This window comes from Pongo abelii, chromosome 7 (assembly GCF_028885655.2).
Source record: "Pongo abelii isolate AG06213 chromosome 7, NHGRI_mPonAbe1-v2.0_pri, whole genome shotgun sequence".
NCBI lineage: Eukaryota > Metazoa > Chordata > Mammalia > Primates > Hominidae > Pongo > Pongo abelii.
In genome coordinates this window covers 129,595,887-129,613,566 of record NC_071992.2, presented here as the reverse complement: position 1 = coordinate 129,613,566, position 17,680 = coordinate 129,595,887, and the positions used below count along the sequence as shown (strand labels likewise).

Here is a 17,680-nt window from a genome sequence, read left to right as displayed (position 1 = left end):
AATCTTAACCCTTGCGTGGTGCATGGGGGGGTAGCAGATCCAGATGTATAGATACACACATTTTTCGTTTTGAAAGAAACCTCCTATTTACATATTTGGTACCGATTCAGAATTAAGACAAATGGGTTTGTTCTAGATAACTACCACAGATAAAAGTAGTTTAACTGCGGCACACATCAACTGAAAAGGGGGTTGGGAAGATGAAAGGGAGAACTATTTGAGGAAACGACACCGACTTCCCTCCCCACCCCACCCCCGCCCAGGCCACGGATGAAATCCGTTTACAGAATCATAAAAACCCGGTGACGGGTTTACACGTAGTTATCTGAATATGTAAATACATGTGTTCAAATACATTCTTCTCCGTGTGAAGGAAGAATTTATTGAGAAAATTCTCTGTGATTTCCTTTTTCAATTAAATCACAGGATAATAAATGGGAGAAGACTGCCTGAAATATACTGCAACTACAGTAGTAACACATGTCCCATTATAAAGACGTGGGCATCGATGGAGCCCGATTCATTATCGTCACGGTTTCCCCAAAAGCAACACAGATCCTCCGATTAAAATATTCCTTTGACATGCTTCTGTATTCGCAGCCTGCAACGGAGAGCTCACTAACATTATTTCTTGGGCTGCTTTTACAGGCAGAATTGATCTATTCGGGGAAAAAAAGCAAGCCCTTTAATTTCAGATATTGTGTGGAGTTTATCAGAGAGCAGAGCTGGGCTTTAAGAGGCTCACTAGTGGTTTCTGGTGGTTGCTATAACGAGCTAGAATTGGGGTAGATTTTGGTGGAGGGGAAAAAACGCACAAGAAAAGACAGAATCCAGAGTAGCGGAGACTTTGTGCCCCCGTTGGAGAGATGGTTGAGTCCTCGTCAAGGTTGCTGTGGTATCCCAGAAACACCATTCACTCCGAGCTGTGACCGCGCACCAACAACAGCAACAACTCCACTGCGCCGGGCTGAGGAGCAGGAATTAGGAGCTCGCGAATAATATGAAAGGGATCCGCAAAGGGGAAAGCCGAGCAAAGGAATCCAAACCCTGGGAGCCTGGCACGCGAAGATGCGCTAAATGTGGCCGCCTAGACTTCATCCTGATGAAGAAAATGGGGATTAAAAGTGGATTTACGTTTTGGAACCTCGTCTTTTTATTGACGGTGTCTTGTGTGAAAGGTAGGTCTGCTTTGGGGGTCCCCTCCGCTTTGGAGGAAGGTGGGCTGACTTGGAGAGAGGCTGGCAGCTTACTTTGCAATTTGCACCGATAAAATAATCTGATAATACTAAAGAAGGAGTTGATTCACAGCTCGTTCTCCCCCCCTCGGATAGGAAATGCATTTTGCTTGCCAGATTTGGTGTTCAATGCGGTGATTGAGCTTGTGCTCAATAAATATTCTTGCAGTATGCTCAAACGAATACGTGAGTGGGTTAGTATAGCCTCTAACTAGTGGATACCCAGGCAGAATTCCTCTGCAAGACTTTTCTTAGTGGTGAGGATTACCTTGATTTCTGCTCAGATCACTAGGGCTTGAGGCTTTGGGTGGAATATATATATTAAAGACGCTGGTCTAAATGCTTTTTAACCCTTTCAGGGAAGAAAGTTATCGACGTGCCAGGAATGTGTTAATTTTAAATGCATTAGGGCACAGGGATCTTCCAAGCACTGCCACACCAACATGAATGTCTGCATGCATATGTATGTAAATTGGGCTTCTATGCAATGTTGAATGTAGGGGAGCTTCCCTAGGACCTGTGGTAGAGGTTTGGCAAAAAAATGAGGCTTTCGAAGGGTCTGAAATACCATGAAGTGTAAAGAACCACCTTAAGGGATGAATGAAGGTAGGAGGAAAGTCATTAGCTGACGACCAAAAGAAAATCCCCAGCAAGTCTCAGCGTTCAGACAGGTAGAGTGAGTGTCACATGCACAGACAAGGGGAGGGGGTAGGTGGGATGTAAAAATGTATTCCCAAGCAGGAAGGCAAGGGACAGTCAGGATCATGGGATCCATAGCTCTCTTCCACAACTTCTCCTGCACGCTGCTGCCTATTAATTGCTGCAAAGAATACTCAGGAGGTGTTTATGACTCATGCCATCATTTTTTGAACAATCACCTCTCCATACTCATGGCAGCTCGAATAGACGCTATGGATGTCGCTTTCAGTGAAGCTAGTTTCAAATCCCGGGTGTCTGTGTGTCGCGGGGGGGGGGGGGCGGGGGATCGCGGGAAAGGGGGTGCTGTTTTGGCCCAGGCGCGCCAGGGCTGTCAACACAAACTGGACGCTTCTTCCTTTGTAAAGGAGTGCCTCTCTGAACCGCAGTCGGGCCGCGTCTCTATGAAACAGTTTATTGTCCAGCTTGCAGCTGGCTGTCCCCCCACGGAAGGCGGCTCATTTGCATTCAGTGGAAATGATAATTCATGTTTTGGGAGGAGGGAGCTGGAGAGGTTACCTCTCCCTCTACTATGACCAATGATGGGTGGCATGTCTAGAATTTTAATTTACATGCCAAAATGCCAGGAAGTCAGTCGCCCCGGTCTCTGTGGCAGCAACTGCCTTGTAATCCCAACCTGCTCCTTAAAGCTTGATTTTTCTTTTCTCTCTGGGGCCTCAGAGCAGCTCTGAGCCGAAAAGCTTGTCCTAAGTGGCACAACTACACTGCCTAATGTACAAAACGCGGCTCAGGTTGCTTACAAGGTTTCTTTGTCGCTGGCTCGATGTGTGAGGAGCCACACATTTATGCTTAGCTCGCCTGCCACTGGGAGTTGGTGGTTAATGGATGGCCCTGGGGCTGCCTGCTAGACGCGCGCTCCGCGTGGGGGAGGCGCGAATAGCCAGCAGCAGCCCTGGCAGAAAAATGTGAGGGTGGCTCCTGTGAGAAGATGACCAGGGTTTAAGTGCGAGTTTTCATGTGACACCTGTTGAGCCAAAACACATTCGAGGGGCAGATGAGGGGGAGGGACGTCTCTGAAGCGGGGCGAGCATTCCAGCCTGACGAAGGCTGATCCGCGCAGCCTGCAATTAGAGCCCCGGCTGCCCGCACCTACCGTATTTTCCGAATGAGATGCGCCGATAGAAACGAAAGGCGCGTTAATTTACTTTGGACTGATATAATCGGTTTAGCTTTGGAGATATTGAGAAGGAAGAGTATGTCATAGCCTTCTTTGATCCCGTGCAAAATCAATATTCTACAGACTATACGTAAAAAACATTTTTTTTCAATGTCAATAAAGTTATTCATTGTCACTCATCGGGCACTTGGAAGGCATCTCCTACATTTTACGACTTGGAATACTATCCCCAAATTCTGAGAAACTTGCATAGGTTTTATGTTTTAGACCTGCTGTCAATCTCTGAATGATGCCAATTTTGATAGTTGCTTTTTACTCTCCGTTTCCTCATTTTATTTTAATTTCACCTTTCCTAAAGCCAAGATTGATGCAATGCCTTAAACGTTGTTTGCCCCAATGTCTATGCTCGCTTTTGTCTTCTACACTTTCTTCTGGAATGTGAGGTCCACGAAAAATCTCAGACTGGGAGCCGTTGTAAGGATTTTGCAGGTTCTAATCTAGACTAGTGTGAGGGTCCAGAAGTCCGGGGCAGGCAGTTTTCCACGTGAACAGCTCTAGCCACGAGAATTCCACCATCTGCCTACAGTTTTCATCCCTCCACCATCTCACCTTTGGTTCCAACAGCAATGACAAGGAGGCTTAGTGGGAGGAAACGCCTCGGAGGGTCAGATAAAGTGGTCTTAGGTAGGCCTGAACCACTCGGGTGGGGCTGAAAAGGAAAACAACCTTTGATTGGCATTTCATTTCCACTGTCATCATGTGAAATAAAAGGCTGTGGAGAGCACCAATTTGAGGCGTGGGACAGGGCAGGTGCTGCTTAGACTTGATCCATGCCTATTTCAAACTGAACTCCCCTCCCCCGCACCCCACACACACGCACACACGCACACACACACACAGGCAGAGGTTTCTGAAATGCCTCCAGCTGCAGCGTGTCTGTTTAGGTCTCACCCAGAGAGAAACTGTGAATCTCCAAGTCGTGCTTAAGCGTCCCGCCCATGTAAAGAGACACCCATGGGATGCTTTCCCACGCTGCTTGTCAATGGATCCCAGGGGAACACACACCGTGCAGCGAAGGTACCGCGAAGGCACAGATCTCTGAGTAGGCAGCAGGTGGGAGACCCGGTGCAGCGTCGCGCACCCCACGCCAGAGCGTCTTTCCAGGGATTCTCGCCAGAGCGACCTCGCGAAGGATCCACGTTTCTGCGTGCTCTGAGACTCCAAGGAGATACTACTTCTGCCACAGAGGTCTTTTGGGAAAGTGGAAATCGCATCCTCTCCTGCAGTTAGTTGCTACTGGAGAGGGGCGCGGGTGTCTTATGAGGGGGAAGAGCTGCCAGAGGCGCTCTTTTACATTACATTAGCACCTTTTACAGACGCCCGCCCAGGTGGCCATGTCCGGAGCTTTCAGCCCCGCGTGTGTCCCGGTGACTGACACCCACAGTCCTCGCCCATAAGGCGACAGTCTTTCCCAACACGTCAGGAAAAGATCTGTCTTAGCTTGAGAGAGCTTTACAAAGGGGGCTGGGGGAAGGGGAATCAATGTCTTTTCAAAACAGTAACAGTAAACAAAAACCCACCTAGCCAAAACCATTATCAAAACCCTCCCCCCAACACTAGCAAGACTGAGAAACCCACTGAAAGGTAAACTTTGTGTTTGAGTCAGGGCCCCGTCCTGCTGTAGTTTGGACAGGCGCCCCTCCCTTACATCTATTTCCTCTGGGAATACTCATTAATTTCTTCAAGAAGATCAGCCTCCCTGAATTTTCATAGACAACTCGAGGTTGAAGCTGGGTGGGTGACTTGGCTCTTGATGTGCGTGTGTGTGTGTGCTTGCGTGTGTGTGTGCGTGTGTGTGTGCTGCTGGGAGGAGGACACATGAATTGACACGGAGAAGCGTTTAGGCGGCTCCGAGGGTGGGTGTGAGTGTATCCTAGGCGGAAACGCCTGGCGGGTAACAGTGCGTTAATGTTCCCAGGACTCCAGATGGTCAGTGGCGCTGCGACCACTGCTGTCACGATGAAGCAGAAGTGCGGAGGAAGCTCTCTTTCTCCAGGCGGACCGCAGCGCTGTCCTCACTCAAATAACTTATCTAAGATGCACTCGGGGAGTTCTGAAAGCGCATTGGGGAAACAACGAGTGGGGATTGTGGCTCCTCTACAATGTCCCCGTCCCCCAGATCCGTTCTACGACGAGGGAAAGGCCAGCAGGAGGGCAGCCCCCGGCTCAAGTGCTGCAAGGGCTTAGTTAGACTCTAAGGGAGAGAGCAGAAGAAATTAAACAGCACAGTGCCATCTGAGTAGCCAAGGTGGTCTTCTCCCAGCCCCGCTGGAGTGACCAGCTAAGGGGCTGACACAGGGGCACGCACAGGGATTGCTGCGCATTGCGGAATAATAATGAAGGAGGATAACCAAAGGAAGAAAGATTGGCTCAGGCATGAGGCTGGTTCTCTTCTCCCTGAATGCGGTCCTGTCTTTGGGGAGGCTTTGCACCACCGAGTTGCTAAGTTAACCCAATTTACCGGACTGACAGGACTTGAGCAGTTACCAGAATTCGGAGCTGGACTTCACTGGACAGTTAGCTTGTTGAAAGCGCTCTGAAATGTCCTTTTGCAGCACCGTACTTTCCGGAATCATCTGGTTGGGGAGGAGGCCGGTGCTGCATCACGCCCTCATTGGAAGAGTATGTGAGCAGAAATAATTAAGGAGAAGGTTTCAGCATCTTGAAAACCTGATGCCAGCTCCCTTGAGATCCTTCAAGGAGAAAAAGAGTAGAATTACTCAATAAATTAAGTACTCCAGGAGCAAAGGCTTCGTTCCAGTAGTTATTACCGTTCATGATCTTAATTAGCATTTCTATTTGTAGGGTAGCTGAATTAATTTGGAGTATACACGTCTTTTCCCTAAACACAAAATTTGGTGTCTACAGAACAGTGAAATAACACATAGACACCAAATGTCATCTGTACATGGTTGTAAGTACAGTAAAACTCTATCATAAATGAAAGCTGATAAAACAAAAAAACAAAAAAAGTAGGAGAGGTGTGCAGTTAATAATGCCTTTGTATTCATGTGGGGAAAAAAAAAACTCTGACCTTAAAACGCTTTTCTAAGATCTCAGATGCAAAAAAGTGGAAGGAACTAAAGTTTTACTTCCTTAGCCTCCAAATATACTTCTTCATGTGTTCCAAAGGGTGTTTCTCTTCTACTTATCAGGGGCTTCCGAAACGGCTTAAGGATATAAAATACCTTCAATATTTGTCTATTTTAAAGCACCAAGCATATGCCTGGTAAGGCACCAGTTCCTTTAGGCAACATGACCTTTTGAGAAAATACGCCATCTTGTACTTTGAATTCCAAGATTTGGGAAATTAGAAATAAAATGGTTGTAAATGACAGATTAAGAAAAAATGTGTAAGATACAAGTAAAATCTAAGAACATTTTAGTTTATTTACATGTACATTAAAACATAGGTTTAGCTATTTTTTCCCTATCTCTTTCTTCTGTTCCCTTTACTCATAATCCAAAGGAGTATATAATTTAGAATACAGTGGAAATATTGATTCGGACTTTGGATGAGTATGAGAATGGTGCCATTACAGACACTGTGGTTGCCAAATTCATCTTTCTGCTCTCAGAGTGAGCAGGTGGGTGATTCACGGTATTTCCAGGTATACCTATCTCCATGCTTGCAAGGTTTTCTCAGAATTGGGCCCCTTGTGAGGCTCTTATTCTCTTCAGGAACATCACTTTTAAAAGTATCACAGAGAAAAATCAATTTGTTGAAGACCTGCCGGTATTCACAGCCACAGTGCTGAGGATCACCTTTCCTTCTCTTAAGGCCCCAGTCTTGCAGCCGTCAAATGTATTTCATGTCTTAAGGCCCTTTGCTAAGCTGTTGTTTGGTGCTGGTTAAGGAATCCTAACGATTAATATTTTCTATATAGTGATAATTTGTAGCCAGCAACCTAATTTGAAATCTCTAAAATGTCCAAATTTACATTAACATATGTATTATATACCTGTGCTTGGACGGAAAATAACAATGGTAATTATATGGCATTAGATATCATCACGTTATTCAGTTCAGGCCCTTAAATGTTTGGACTACAGTGATTTTCAAAGTGTTCTCCAACAAGTCGTACCAGCATCCTCTAAAAACTTTTTAGCAATAAAAATACCTCAGTTTCCCAGATAAGGTCTGTTGAATCAGATGCTTTGGGAGTTGGGCACAGACACTGATGGTTTAAACAAGTCATCCAGGTAAGTCCTGATTGCACTCTAAAATTTGAGCAACACTACAGTAAAGTGGAAAGAGCAAGGGCTCTGGAGCCACTGAAGGTCAAATAATGATTTTTGCCAACAATTATCTTTGGACTAGCAATTCAACTTTCCTAAGCTTCAGTTTTATTATCTGTAAAAAAAAAATACATGACAATACCGGGGGTTTATAGGGAGATGACATAAATCACATACCTAGCCCAGTGCTTGCCACTAATAACTATTGCCAATATTATTCAAATAAACATACACATGCAAAGCCTGTACGAACTCACACTTTATCTCTAACACCACCACCTTCACTTTTCCGTAACAGTAAATAAAAAGTGTAGCCTCTTCTTACTAGCTATTATTTCACTTTGGCTAAGTTCCCAGGCCAATACGCAGCTGAGAAACACTCTGAAACTGCTGCTTATCACCTTTACACATTTACTTCTGGTGCTGGCTATATGAATAAGGGGCAGACTCACAGCTAAAAAAAAAAAAAGAAAGAAAGAAAGAAAAAAATGCTACCTCTCCTCCTGTGCTGATTTCATCCCTTGCATTCTGATATTGATTTCTTTTAATAGTGATTGATTAATGTACTAACATGAATTTGTTCATTCATCTTGTCACAAATCATGACATTCATAGGTCCTTAAATATCAGCTAGTTCACTGCTCATATGTTTTACAATAAGCACAAATGCCAAGAAAGGATAAGTAATTTTTGGTAGTTTGCAAAGACCATTAATTCCAGAACTGAGACTAGATGACAGGGCATTCAAGCTCATGTTCAATTCTTTTTCTACTTTACCTTATCAATTTTATTAGAAAGTTAGCTCAGATGGCACCAATGAAGATAGTCAATCAGAAAAATTAATATTTCAATCCTATATATCAATTAGTATTAGTAATTATATGTTAGTGGTAAAATTTTAAAAATGATAATTACTTATTTGGTAGAAGACAAAAGGAGATAATTATGGAGTGAAAAACTTTTCTAAGACTGATAGAATGTGTACTTCAAATAAATAACTAATTGTATCTTCAGTAAAGTTTATTTCTTGACATTAGAAGTCTATAAATAAAATCAGTGTATTGACTTTTTCATGTCTCAAAAGAACGTTGAGGGGCAGTACTTAAAATAAAATTTTTATTTATTTCTTATAATCTGTAGACAATTTCTACTTAAAAGCTTTTAAATCTAGAGAAATGGTTCTTTCTTTATTTTTTTCATGGGTTTTATTATGTTTAAGTCATATTTACCTGAGATTTATGTATTCGCTCTGGTTATATTTTCATCTGCATATTTTTTCACATGATATATATAAGACAATTATCATTCAAAATTCTATAAGAAACAATAATACATTTTATAAATATTTTATAAATATTAATGGTATAAGAACAATCCATACGTTATCAATTTTAGTGATAGTTGAAATATTTTTAAAGTCATTTTACTATATGGGAGTAAAATTCGCAAAGTTAATAAATTCTACTCTTTGAGGAGTTGAAATGCTCAGAAAATGATTGAAATATATAAATAGTAATGAGTGAATCCCTTAAAAAGCTAAGTCCATAATGTTTAAGATTATGAAGCTTTTCTTTGCTTGATGTTAGCAATTTTTAAAGGAATATTAATGATCATGAGTTTAAAATAATAGGGAGGATTTTTTAACTATGACATTAAAAAATATGATTAAATACCACTTTGAGAGGAAGTTTGTAAATGGAAACAGACTCCATAAAGTAGACTTATTACATCCCAAATAACTAAAAAAAGCAAGGGCTTTTGCCATAGTTTTCTGTTATACAAGTTTATCTGGTTGACTCCAGAATGATCAGAATTATTTACTATATAGAGAGGATATGAGACATTCTTATGTTTTGGGAAATGGTACCAGGATAAAGTTCTTTGTTGTGTCTTTTCATGTGTGATTCTTTATGCTAAGCCCTTAACTAAAGTGTCCTTTACATCTCAAACAGTTCCTTTCTCCCTCTTCTTCCTGTATTGAATTCTAATAAGTATCTTTGAGATAGCTATTATCTCCTATATAGAGATTATTATCTCCATTTTCAAATAATACACATTTTTCTGAGTCCAGAGTTCAATGTTTGCCAGGATCATACAGTTAGCTAGTGGTTAAGTGAAATCTGAAAGAATAATAGATTCATAAGCCATAGACTTACCAAAATCTAAAAGAAAAATGTAAATTACTAAGTTACCAATTAAACCTCTTCATTTTTAAGAGAAACATTGAAGCCCTGAAAATTTAATTTAGAAGAAAGCTTAAGATCAATAGTCATGATTAGACAGACAGATAGATAGATAGATAGATAGATAGATAGATAGATAGATGGATAGATAGATAGGCAGATATCCCACAGTTGCAATAATACATAACTTAATTAGTTTTGTAATTTTCAACCTTTCACTTAACTTGACTAATTTTGTTCTCTAAATGGTCTGTACAATAGATATAAAAGATACTTTCTACTTTTATAAGTGATAGTAAGCAAAGTAAATGCATAGGTAATACATATGTTAAATATGACACTATAAAATATAAAACTAGCACATTAAGTAAGATAAAACAGAGGTAAACATTATAATCCTTAGCTCCTAATGGAGAGCTCTTGAGTAAAATTTAAAATTTGTGAATGCAGATAAATTTATGAACTTCACATATAAAATAATTGATAAAATTGTATCATAAGCATTGAAAAATAAAATTGTTTTACTTGGTATCTTAATCTTCCACTCAGCTCTACAGAATTTAAAGGATATGAAAGTTCTCACAGTGTCCCCAATCTAGTGTTTACTAGGCAGGAAATGTGCATTAGATTTATTTGTGGGGGCAAATACATATTTTTCAAAATTAAAATATGCATATCCAAGTTCCATTCAGAAAGTCTATTTCAGTCCATAAGTGCCCTTTAGTTAAAAATACAGGGGTAGCTGAGTATCTTCACATAAAAGAGGGGACAGACCAGAGAAATGAAATGACTTGCCAAGCTAGAGAGTGAAAACCAGTCTTTACCTGTCCAGTGTACTTTTTTTGTATTTGATACTATTTTATGAGCCTCTTTTTTTTTTAGACATAATTCGTTTATGAGAGTAAAGCTCATTGAATGGAGAGACCACTGTGCCTACCCCAAAATCCTAATCAGAATTAAGACTAGACTTTTTGAAGTAATTGTGTAAGGAGACACAGATACATGAATATATTAATATAGGCAAATGGGAAACTTCACATGCAATCTAAAGATTAAATTAAGGATTAACTGGGGGGAATATAGATATACATCAGTCTACAAAAGAAAAAATGTTTTTATTAAATTATACCTAAGTGCTCAAATTTAGCATTACATTTTCTTGTGAATATGATAAAATATATTTTCATATGTAACTATATTACTTTTGTCATTTCTAAACTTTATAGACTCTCCCAATATAAACCAGCCTTTTTCTACATGCATTATTAAAGCTTTATTTGTTGTTATATTTTCAGAAATTTTATTTTAACCTGTCTTTTTAACTTTAAAGATAAGTTATCCTAATAATGTCCTCATTTGTATTAGTCATAGGATATACTTATTGCATTTAATACTTCTTCATAGGCCATTCTTATTTTAAATAGTTTTGATATATGATCTTACAACAGGTAGATGTAGATTTCTCCAAGGTTGGCCAAGTCCCAGATAAAGGTACATTTACAATTTGTCTCCAAGTCTGCTTTCTACAATTATTCATTCCAAAATTTTATTTATTGTTGAAAACTGATGATCAGCCAAGTTTTTCATTTTAGAATGCAAATGATTGTTGTTAGTATTTATTTGATTTTATTGAGATTTAAAATCACAAATTCACTTGACATTTCATTTTCATGATCTTAGGGAGAGGTAGATAATCAAAACAATTTTTCCCAAACTAGTTCACATTCCTATTAGCCATTTGTTTCTTCTTTGATAGCTACTTAATAAAACTTTCAGCTGTGTTTTGTTATTTGATATTATTCTAATTTTTCAAATATGTATTTTAGCTTTCTATGGGGCTATGTTTTGTTTTTTTAATCTTCTTATCTTTTTTGCTTGTTTACATTTTGGGAGTTATCTTATTTGAAGGATATTTGAGGAAAATATATTCTTATTTTATTTTCTCTTAAAATAACACATAATGTAGCACATAATGGATACACCCACAATGAAGTTTATCAACTTAGTCAATAATTTAAAAAAATAAGCTATAAATTAAGCTAATTTGTAATTTTTAGAAGTGATTTAATTTTCATTTTTAAACTATATTTTCATTATGCAGAAATGGCTCCTCTGAATCCATTATCAGAAGTATAATTTTAATCTCAACTAAATGTTAGTAATGAATTTATGCTGAGCTACCTGCATTTTCTAATATTGAACTCTGTGTTGCTAAAGGCTGCATATGCAAGATAAGGGATCAAAGTTAGAAAAACTGGCAAAAAAAAATACAGCTGACTCTTTTGGAGACGAAACATACTCTACCTTGAATTTATTGATTACATACTCTTAGTGACCTAACTATGTACTCTAGACAAAATATTTACTCAGTGTTCACATATATGGAGAAATCTGGAGTTAAGATACTTTGGCTGATGTCTAAATCAAAACAGCTGAACTGATTCAAATGTTTTGTGTAAATAAATTTGCATCCAGGCTGCTAATTTGTGTGCCAACTTTCAGCTTCTGAGTTTTTAAGATTATGGAAATGATAAAACCTCTAAATGAAGTTTGTAATAGAAATGCTGACAGGCTCATAATTACCTGTATTGAATTCATGTTCAAGGCTCTTTTTACAGTCTTTTAAAAAACTTTCATCTTTAAATCCTGCCAGTACTTGAGTACTCTTTTATTTGTGTACTCTTTTTAAAGGAGGTCAGACAGAAAACCCTTAAGATCAATTTTCTAGAAAAGTGCTAGAAAACCTTTAATATCTGTATTAGCTTGAGAGTCTTCATTAATATATTAACAAATAGATGTCAGAAATGACATTTTGACCTTATTTTTTATATATTGCCAATTTGTGAGTTCTTAGAAATTAGCCATTTTTCAATAATTTGAAGATTACTACTTATTTTCCCCGTCTTCACAAAAATTATTAAAAATTTCCTATTTTAGAAAGACTTTATATTCTAATTATGTAATGCTTTCAAAAGCAATTTCACAAAGGCCTAAAAAGGAATTGGAAGATATTAGACACATTAAGTTTATCATTTGCTATTTCATGTAAATATCAAATTAATTTTTATATAATTTTCTTTTGATTAAATTAAAATTTAGAATATTATGCTTTATGTATTAGAATAGTATTATTTTCAAGTGAATATTATGGGATTGACATAATTTAAGTTGTGAAGGATACAGTGATCAGTAAGTTTTATTTCTGCAAAACAACCAGTGGGTTATTTATCAGTTCTAGAACTCTTTGAGACATTCCTTCAGCTATCAATTATTTATCGAGAACCAGTATGTATCAGACTCTTGTCTAGACTTTGAGAATATAGGGATGAAGGTCTAGTCCTTATCCTAAAGGAAGTCATCATCTATGTGAAGCAGGCTTTCTGTGTATATAATACCAAAACAATCTGATTATTGTAAAATTGTTTAGTTCTTCAATGGGATTTTCTTCTCATGTAAATATCAGTGTAGTTAATACAACCTTTACTTATATATCATATATATTGTATCTTTACCTTATCACAGGTAAATACAACATTCTACAGATACTGTTTGTAACTTTCCAATGAAATGCATCATTTTTGCAATTTAACCTAATGTAATTTTCTCTTGTAATTTCCAATTAAAATGTTTATTGACTCCCATCTGCTCAGCCAACTGATATTAACTAGTTTATCCAGCATTAATGAAGATCCCACATGTATTTCTTTAATAGTGTTTGTACAATTATATAATCATTTGTGATCACCAAATTGTGCTCTTACGCTTTTTTTTTTTTAATGTTTGCTCCTGTCTCAGAACTCCTCCTTGGCTTCTTAATACTTTCGATTTAAATTCAAATCTCTGTCCCTTATTTCATGATTCACATGAAAGAATACTGAGCTAACTTATCAAGATCAACACCTAAAAAGAGCAAGAAAATTAGCTAAATATAAATATAACAGATTTAGTAATTTTTTCCATTTGTTATTGTTGTCTTTACTGGAGATGTGTGTTGATGAAGCACAGTTTTTCAATAAGTACATTATGTTTTGTTATGATTTTAATCTGTGAGGTTAAGAGTACTAAATGAAGCCATAATGGGGAAAATACTGTCATTTAATCAATGCTAATTTTGCTACATAGGAGTTTGGTAAAATGATCTATCTTTACAAAGTTTGGAGAGTCATCAAATTTCATCAAGTATTTTACATTTTTCTCATTCCTGCCAAGTATATTATTTTGATGATTCATGTTATTCTGATGTTTGTACCAACAGATTACTTCAGAAAAACGAAAGTATCTCCTTATTCCCTTTCACATTCTGTAAGTCACATTTCTTGGTGAGCTAATAATTACTTATTGTGTAAGAAACCAGATTTAATGTCTATTAACACAACAAATAGTAAAGGTTTTTTCCTATTACTAAGCCTCAAAATCTTGACTATTAATGTAAGATCAGAACTATGCATTTCCATAAGTATGTGAATTTCTATTTTTTCTGCTTTGATAATTTCAATGAAATTAGTACATTTTGAAGCTGGAGAAAAAATGGCTTTGAGTAACATGCATTGTTTTACTTAACTTTATACAACTAAAGCAAAGCACTTCCAAGTGTTTCAAGGTGAATTTTCAACAATCTCTGTAACACATAACATAAAGATGACCTATTTAAATCTTATACTAATTCATGTGAGGTAATTTGCATTACGTGTTGATTTGGTTTCATCAATATCCCAACATCAGCATTTAAGATTCTTCTTTTTTTTGTATTTGACATAACAAAGAAGAAAGTGGTCCTTTTACATTTGACAAAGCTATATTATACAAAGAAACAACCATAAACAGTATATCTCTGTGCTGCCTTTCAACTCACTTTGTTTTTCCTCCTTAAATTACAACTCAATTTGAAAGTATCACTGACAATTTACATATAACAGCAATATCATAACATGGACTGCTTGCCTAAAATGCAGTGGAGAGGCTGTCAAGTCAGCTTGTTTACTGTTAGTACAAAAGAGAATCTAAGAGAAGCTATCTATAAGAGGTATAGCCAGCCAAGAATGATAACTATACGAGGTAATGCAATTGTTAATTAGTTAGATTTCGTCATTCTACAATGTATATCTCAGGTTGAGCATCCCTGTGAAAATTTGGAATTCAAAATACTCAAGAATGTGACACTTTTTGAGGTCTGACATGATTCCACAAGTAGAAAATTTCATATCTGACCTTATGTGATGAATCACAGTCAAAATGCAGTCAAAAATGTTTTCATAAAGCAAATTATTAAAAACATATAAAATTACATTCAGGCTATATATATTAAACTATTATATTCAGGCTATATATATATTATGTATATGAAACATAAGTACATTTTTTGTTTAGACTTGGGTTCCATCCCCAAGATATTTCATTGTGTATATGCACATATTCAAAATTTTTTTAAAAATTTGATATCTAAAACACTTCTCATTCCAAGCAGTCTGAATAAAGGATAATCTACACTTTAAAGTATCATGTTGTAGCTGATACCTAAGTACAATGTTATCTGTCAAGTTTAAAAGAAATAATTAAAAACTCAATTTAAGGTGAAAAAATAGCCTAAGAAGCCATAAAAACATTTTTCTTTTTCATCTCTCTCTTACACTCTGTGGGCCACACTGTCACTTTTCCAGTGATTTGTTGTTTGTTTCTTTGTTAGTTTTGCATATTTTCATCTTTCACCTCTACAAGCCAGCTCCCTAGGATAGGGTCTTGTTTCTACCCCATCACTACCTTAACTTGAGGGTGATACTGTGTTGCCTCCATGGTACTACCTTTCCATGAAATTCTACATGGCCCCAAAACTTTACTGCAACACACAGTCTCTGTTTGTTTTATTTCATACTTACAGAGGAATACCATACTGATTGACTTTCACTTAAATAACTATAAGATACAAACAAATGAGGTCAAGTTTGAGTCAAGTGATCTTTGCGAGATCAGCAAGCTCTCCAAGAAGAATGTTTAGATAAAAGCAGCAAATTTGCTACACATGCATCATGTACTTTTTAAACCCCAAATTTAATGTGTAGGAGCAGAGGGAAAGCTTTTCTTCCTTCCTCTTTGAAGGTGCTCTGAAATGACTGTCAATAAAGAGATTAACACAGGAAAAATGTGTAGAATTTTCTACTGTTCGTATGGACATGAAGGAAGCCCCACAAAGAAGAGACTCAAAGAAAAGGCAGATGGTTGAGACTTAAATACCCTCTTCATAGAGGACAGGGAAATGAGAAGGGGGGACAGTGGCAGTAGTTAATTTTAGGGTTAGTAAACGATTTACAGGGGGGATAAGTGAGTTCCAGAAAACAATGACCTGGAAGAAATTTCCTCTGAGCTCTTGGAGAGGTGGCAGCAAGGTGAGGGACAGAAATTTGCTGTGAAATAAAGTTGTCTTATTATTCAGATAATGTTTCCCAGTAATCACTCAAAGCTGTCCTTGGGCAAATAGATAAAATTCTATCAGAGTGTGGTTTTTATTCTCTTGTCTTCATTAGTGGTTAATCTTTCCATGGTATTTGATAAATCTTTCCTGGCTATTTCCTGGGTATTACATCAGTTGCATTCCTTTTGGAAAGAAATTTTATTAGTCAGATAAGAAAATTCCAGAAAAAGTCCTTACTTGTGCTTGGGGAAAAATAGAGGATGGCTAGAGGAGGAGGAGGATGGGAAGGGCAGAAGGAGACCTTGGTTCTGAATCCTATTTCTGAGGCCTACCTATTTCAGTTCAAAGTATTCTGTATGCCAAAGTGCCAAACTTTCAGAGTATAATTTTCTGAGTCCCAAGAAAACACAGTTGACAAAATTTTATAGAGTGAATAAACACAATGTAAACATGAAGTATATGTATTCTTATTAGTTGGATATTTAAGCACAGATATTTCTAATTTATAAAATCTGTGCCATATATATTGTTTCAACTTTTATTATAGTTAATTTTTCCTCAAAGATCTTGTGAAAACACTTTTGTCCGCAGGAAAAGTCATTAGGCATTTTTAATTTGTCTGCTTCTTCATTTCTTTGCTCATCTTCAGGACAGGAAAAGAAACTAATATTCATTGTCATCCCAATCACAGTGCAATTACCTTGGGATAAACCCTGCCTAACCCTGGTTGGCAATTCCTTTCATATGTGATTTTGTTCTATTTGCCAATATTTGGTTCATTTTGACTCTGGATTCATTATAATTTTTTTTCCTTTTGGTCTTAGAAGTTTGGAATATGAAAAGCATATTTGTTTAAATTATCTTCTTATGTATTCTTCGTGTTTTTTTCTAATTATTTTTTGCATCAGGTTTAGGTTTTATAATGTCAGTTATATTTATTTCTATCAGTAGTATTTCTTTGAATGATTTGCTAATATTTATACAAATCATCATTGCATTCTAATTTACATTTCTTTCTTTTTTTTTTTTTTTAAACGGAATCTCGTTGGAGTGCAGTGGGGCGATCTCAGCTACTACAACCTCCGCCTGCTGAGTTCAAGAACTTCTCCCTGTCTCAGCCTCCCAAGTAGCTGGGATTGCAGGTGCCTGACACCAAGCCATGCTAATTTTTCTATTTTTTAGCAGAGATGGGGTTTCACCATGTTGGCCGGGGGGGTTTAACCATGTTGGCCAGGGTGGTCTTCAACTCCTGACCTCAGGTGATCCATCTGCCTTGGCCTCCCAAAGTGCTGGGATTACAGGTGTGAGCCACCCCGCCTGGACTAATTAATGTTTCTTATTTTATATTATATATACATATATATACACACATTTTTTTTTGTTTTAACCCATAGTTAAAGGAGATAAAAAGGAGATAAAGGAGATAAAAAGCACTATGGGAATTAGACAACAATGATGAAACTCTCTGAGAAAGAATAGATTGAATTCCTGATAAAATTATGATTTGAATAGTGTACGGGTGCTTCCCAAGTAAAGAATTGAGAGCATGAGGAAAAGCTCACTCCAGACCCAAGGACTCTAATAAGAAACATCTTTTTATCAATAGTCCTTTCTAAATCTGCCCCAACACCAAGCAGAGCTTTTTATGCAGACCAGTCCTTCAAAAATCACCAGATGATGTTGGAGTAAATATATATTATGCCTCCGTGTAGTAAACTAAAAA

General features: G+C 37.4%; 1 protein-coding gene across 4 annotated transcripts in view; it reads left to right on the top strand.

The window, feature by feature from the left end:
* The first annotated feature begins 507 nt into the window (after nucleotides 1-507).
* The window catches only part of CSMD3 (CUB and Sushi multiple domains 3), a 1,211,731-nt gene continuing 1,194,558 nt past the window's right edge, over nucleotides 508-17,680 (top strand). For all 4 annotated transcript variants that reach the window (XM_054518783.2, XM_063726791.1, XM_063726792.1 and 1 more), the window contains exon 1: nucleotides 508-1,178. In XM_054518783.2, coding sequence (XP_054374758.2) covers nucleotides 1,001-1,178 — 178 coding nt within the window. In that variant the 5' untranslated portion in view covers nucleotides 508-1,000. The remainder of the gene's footprint in view (nucleotides 1,179-17,680) is intronic.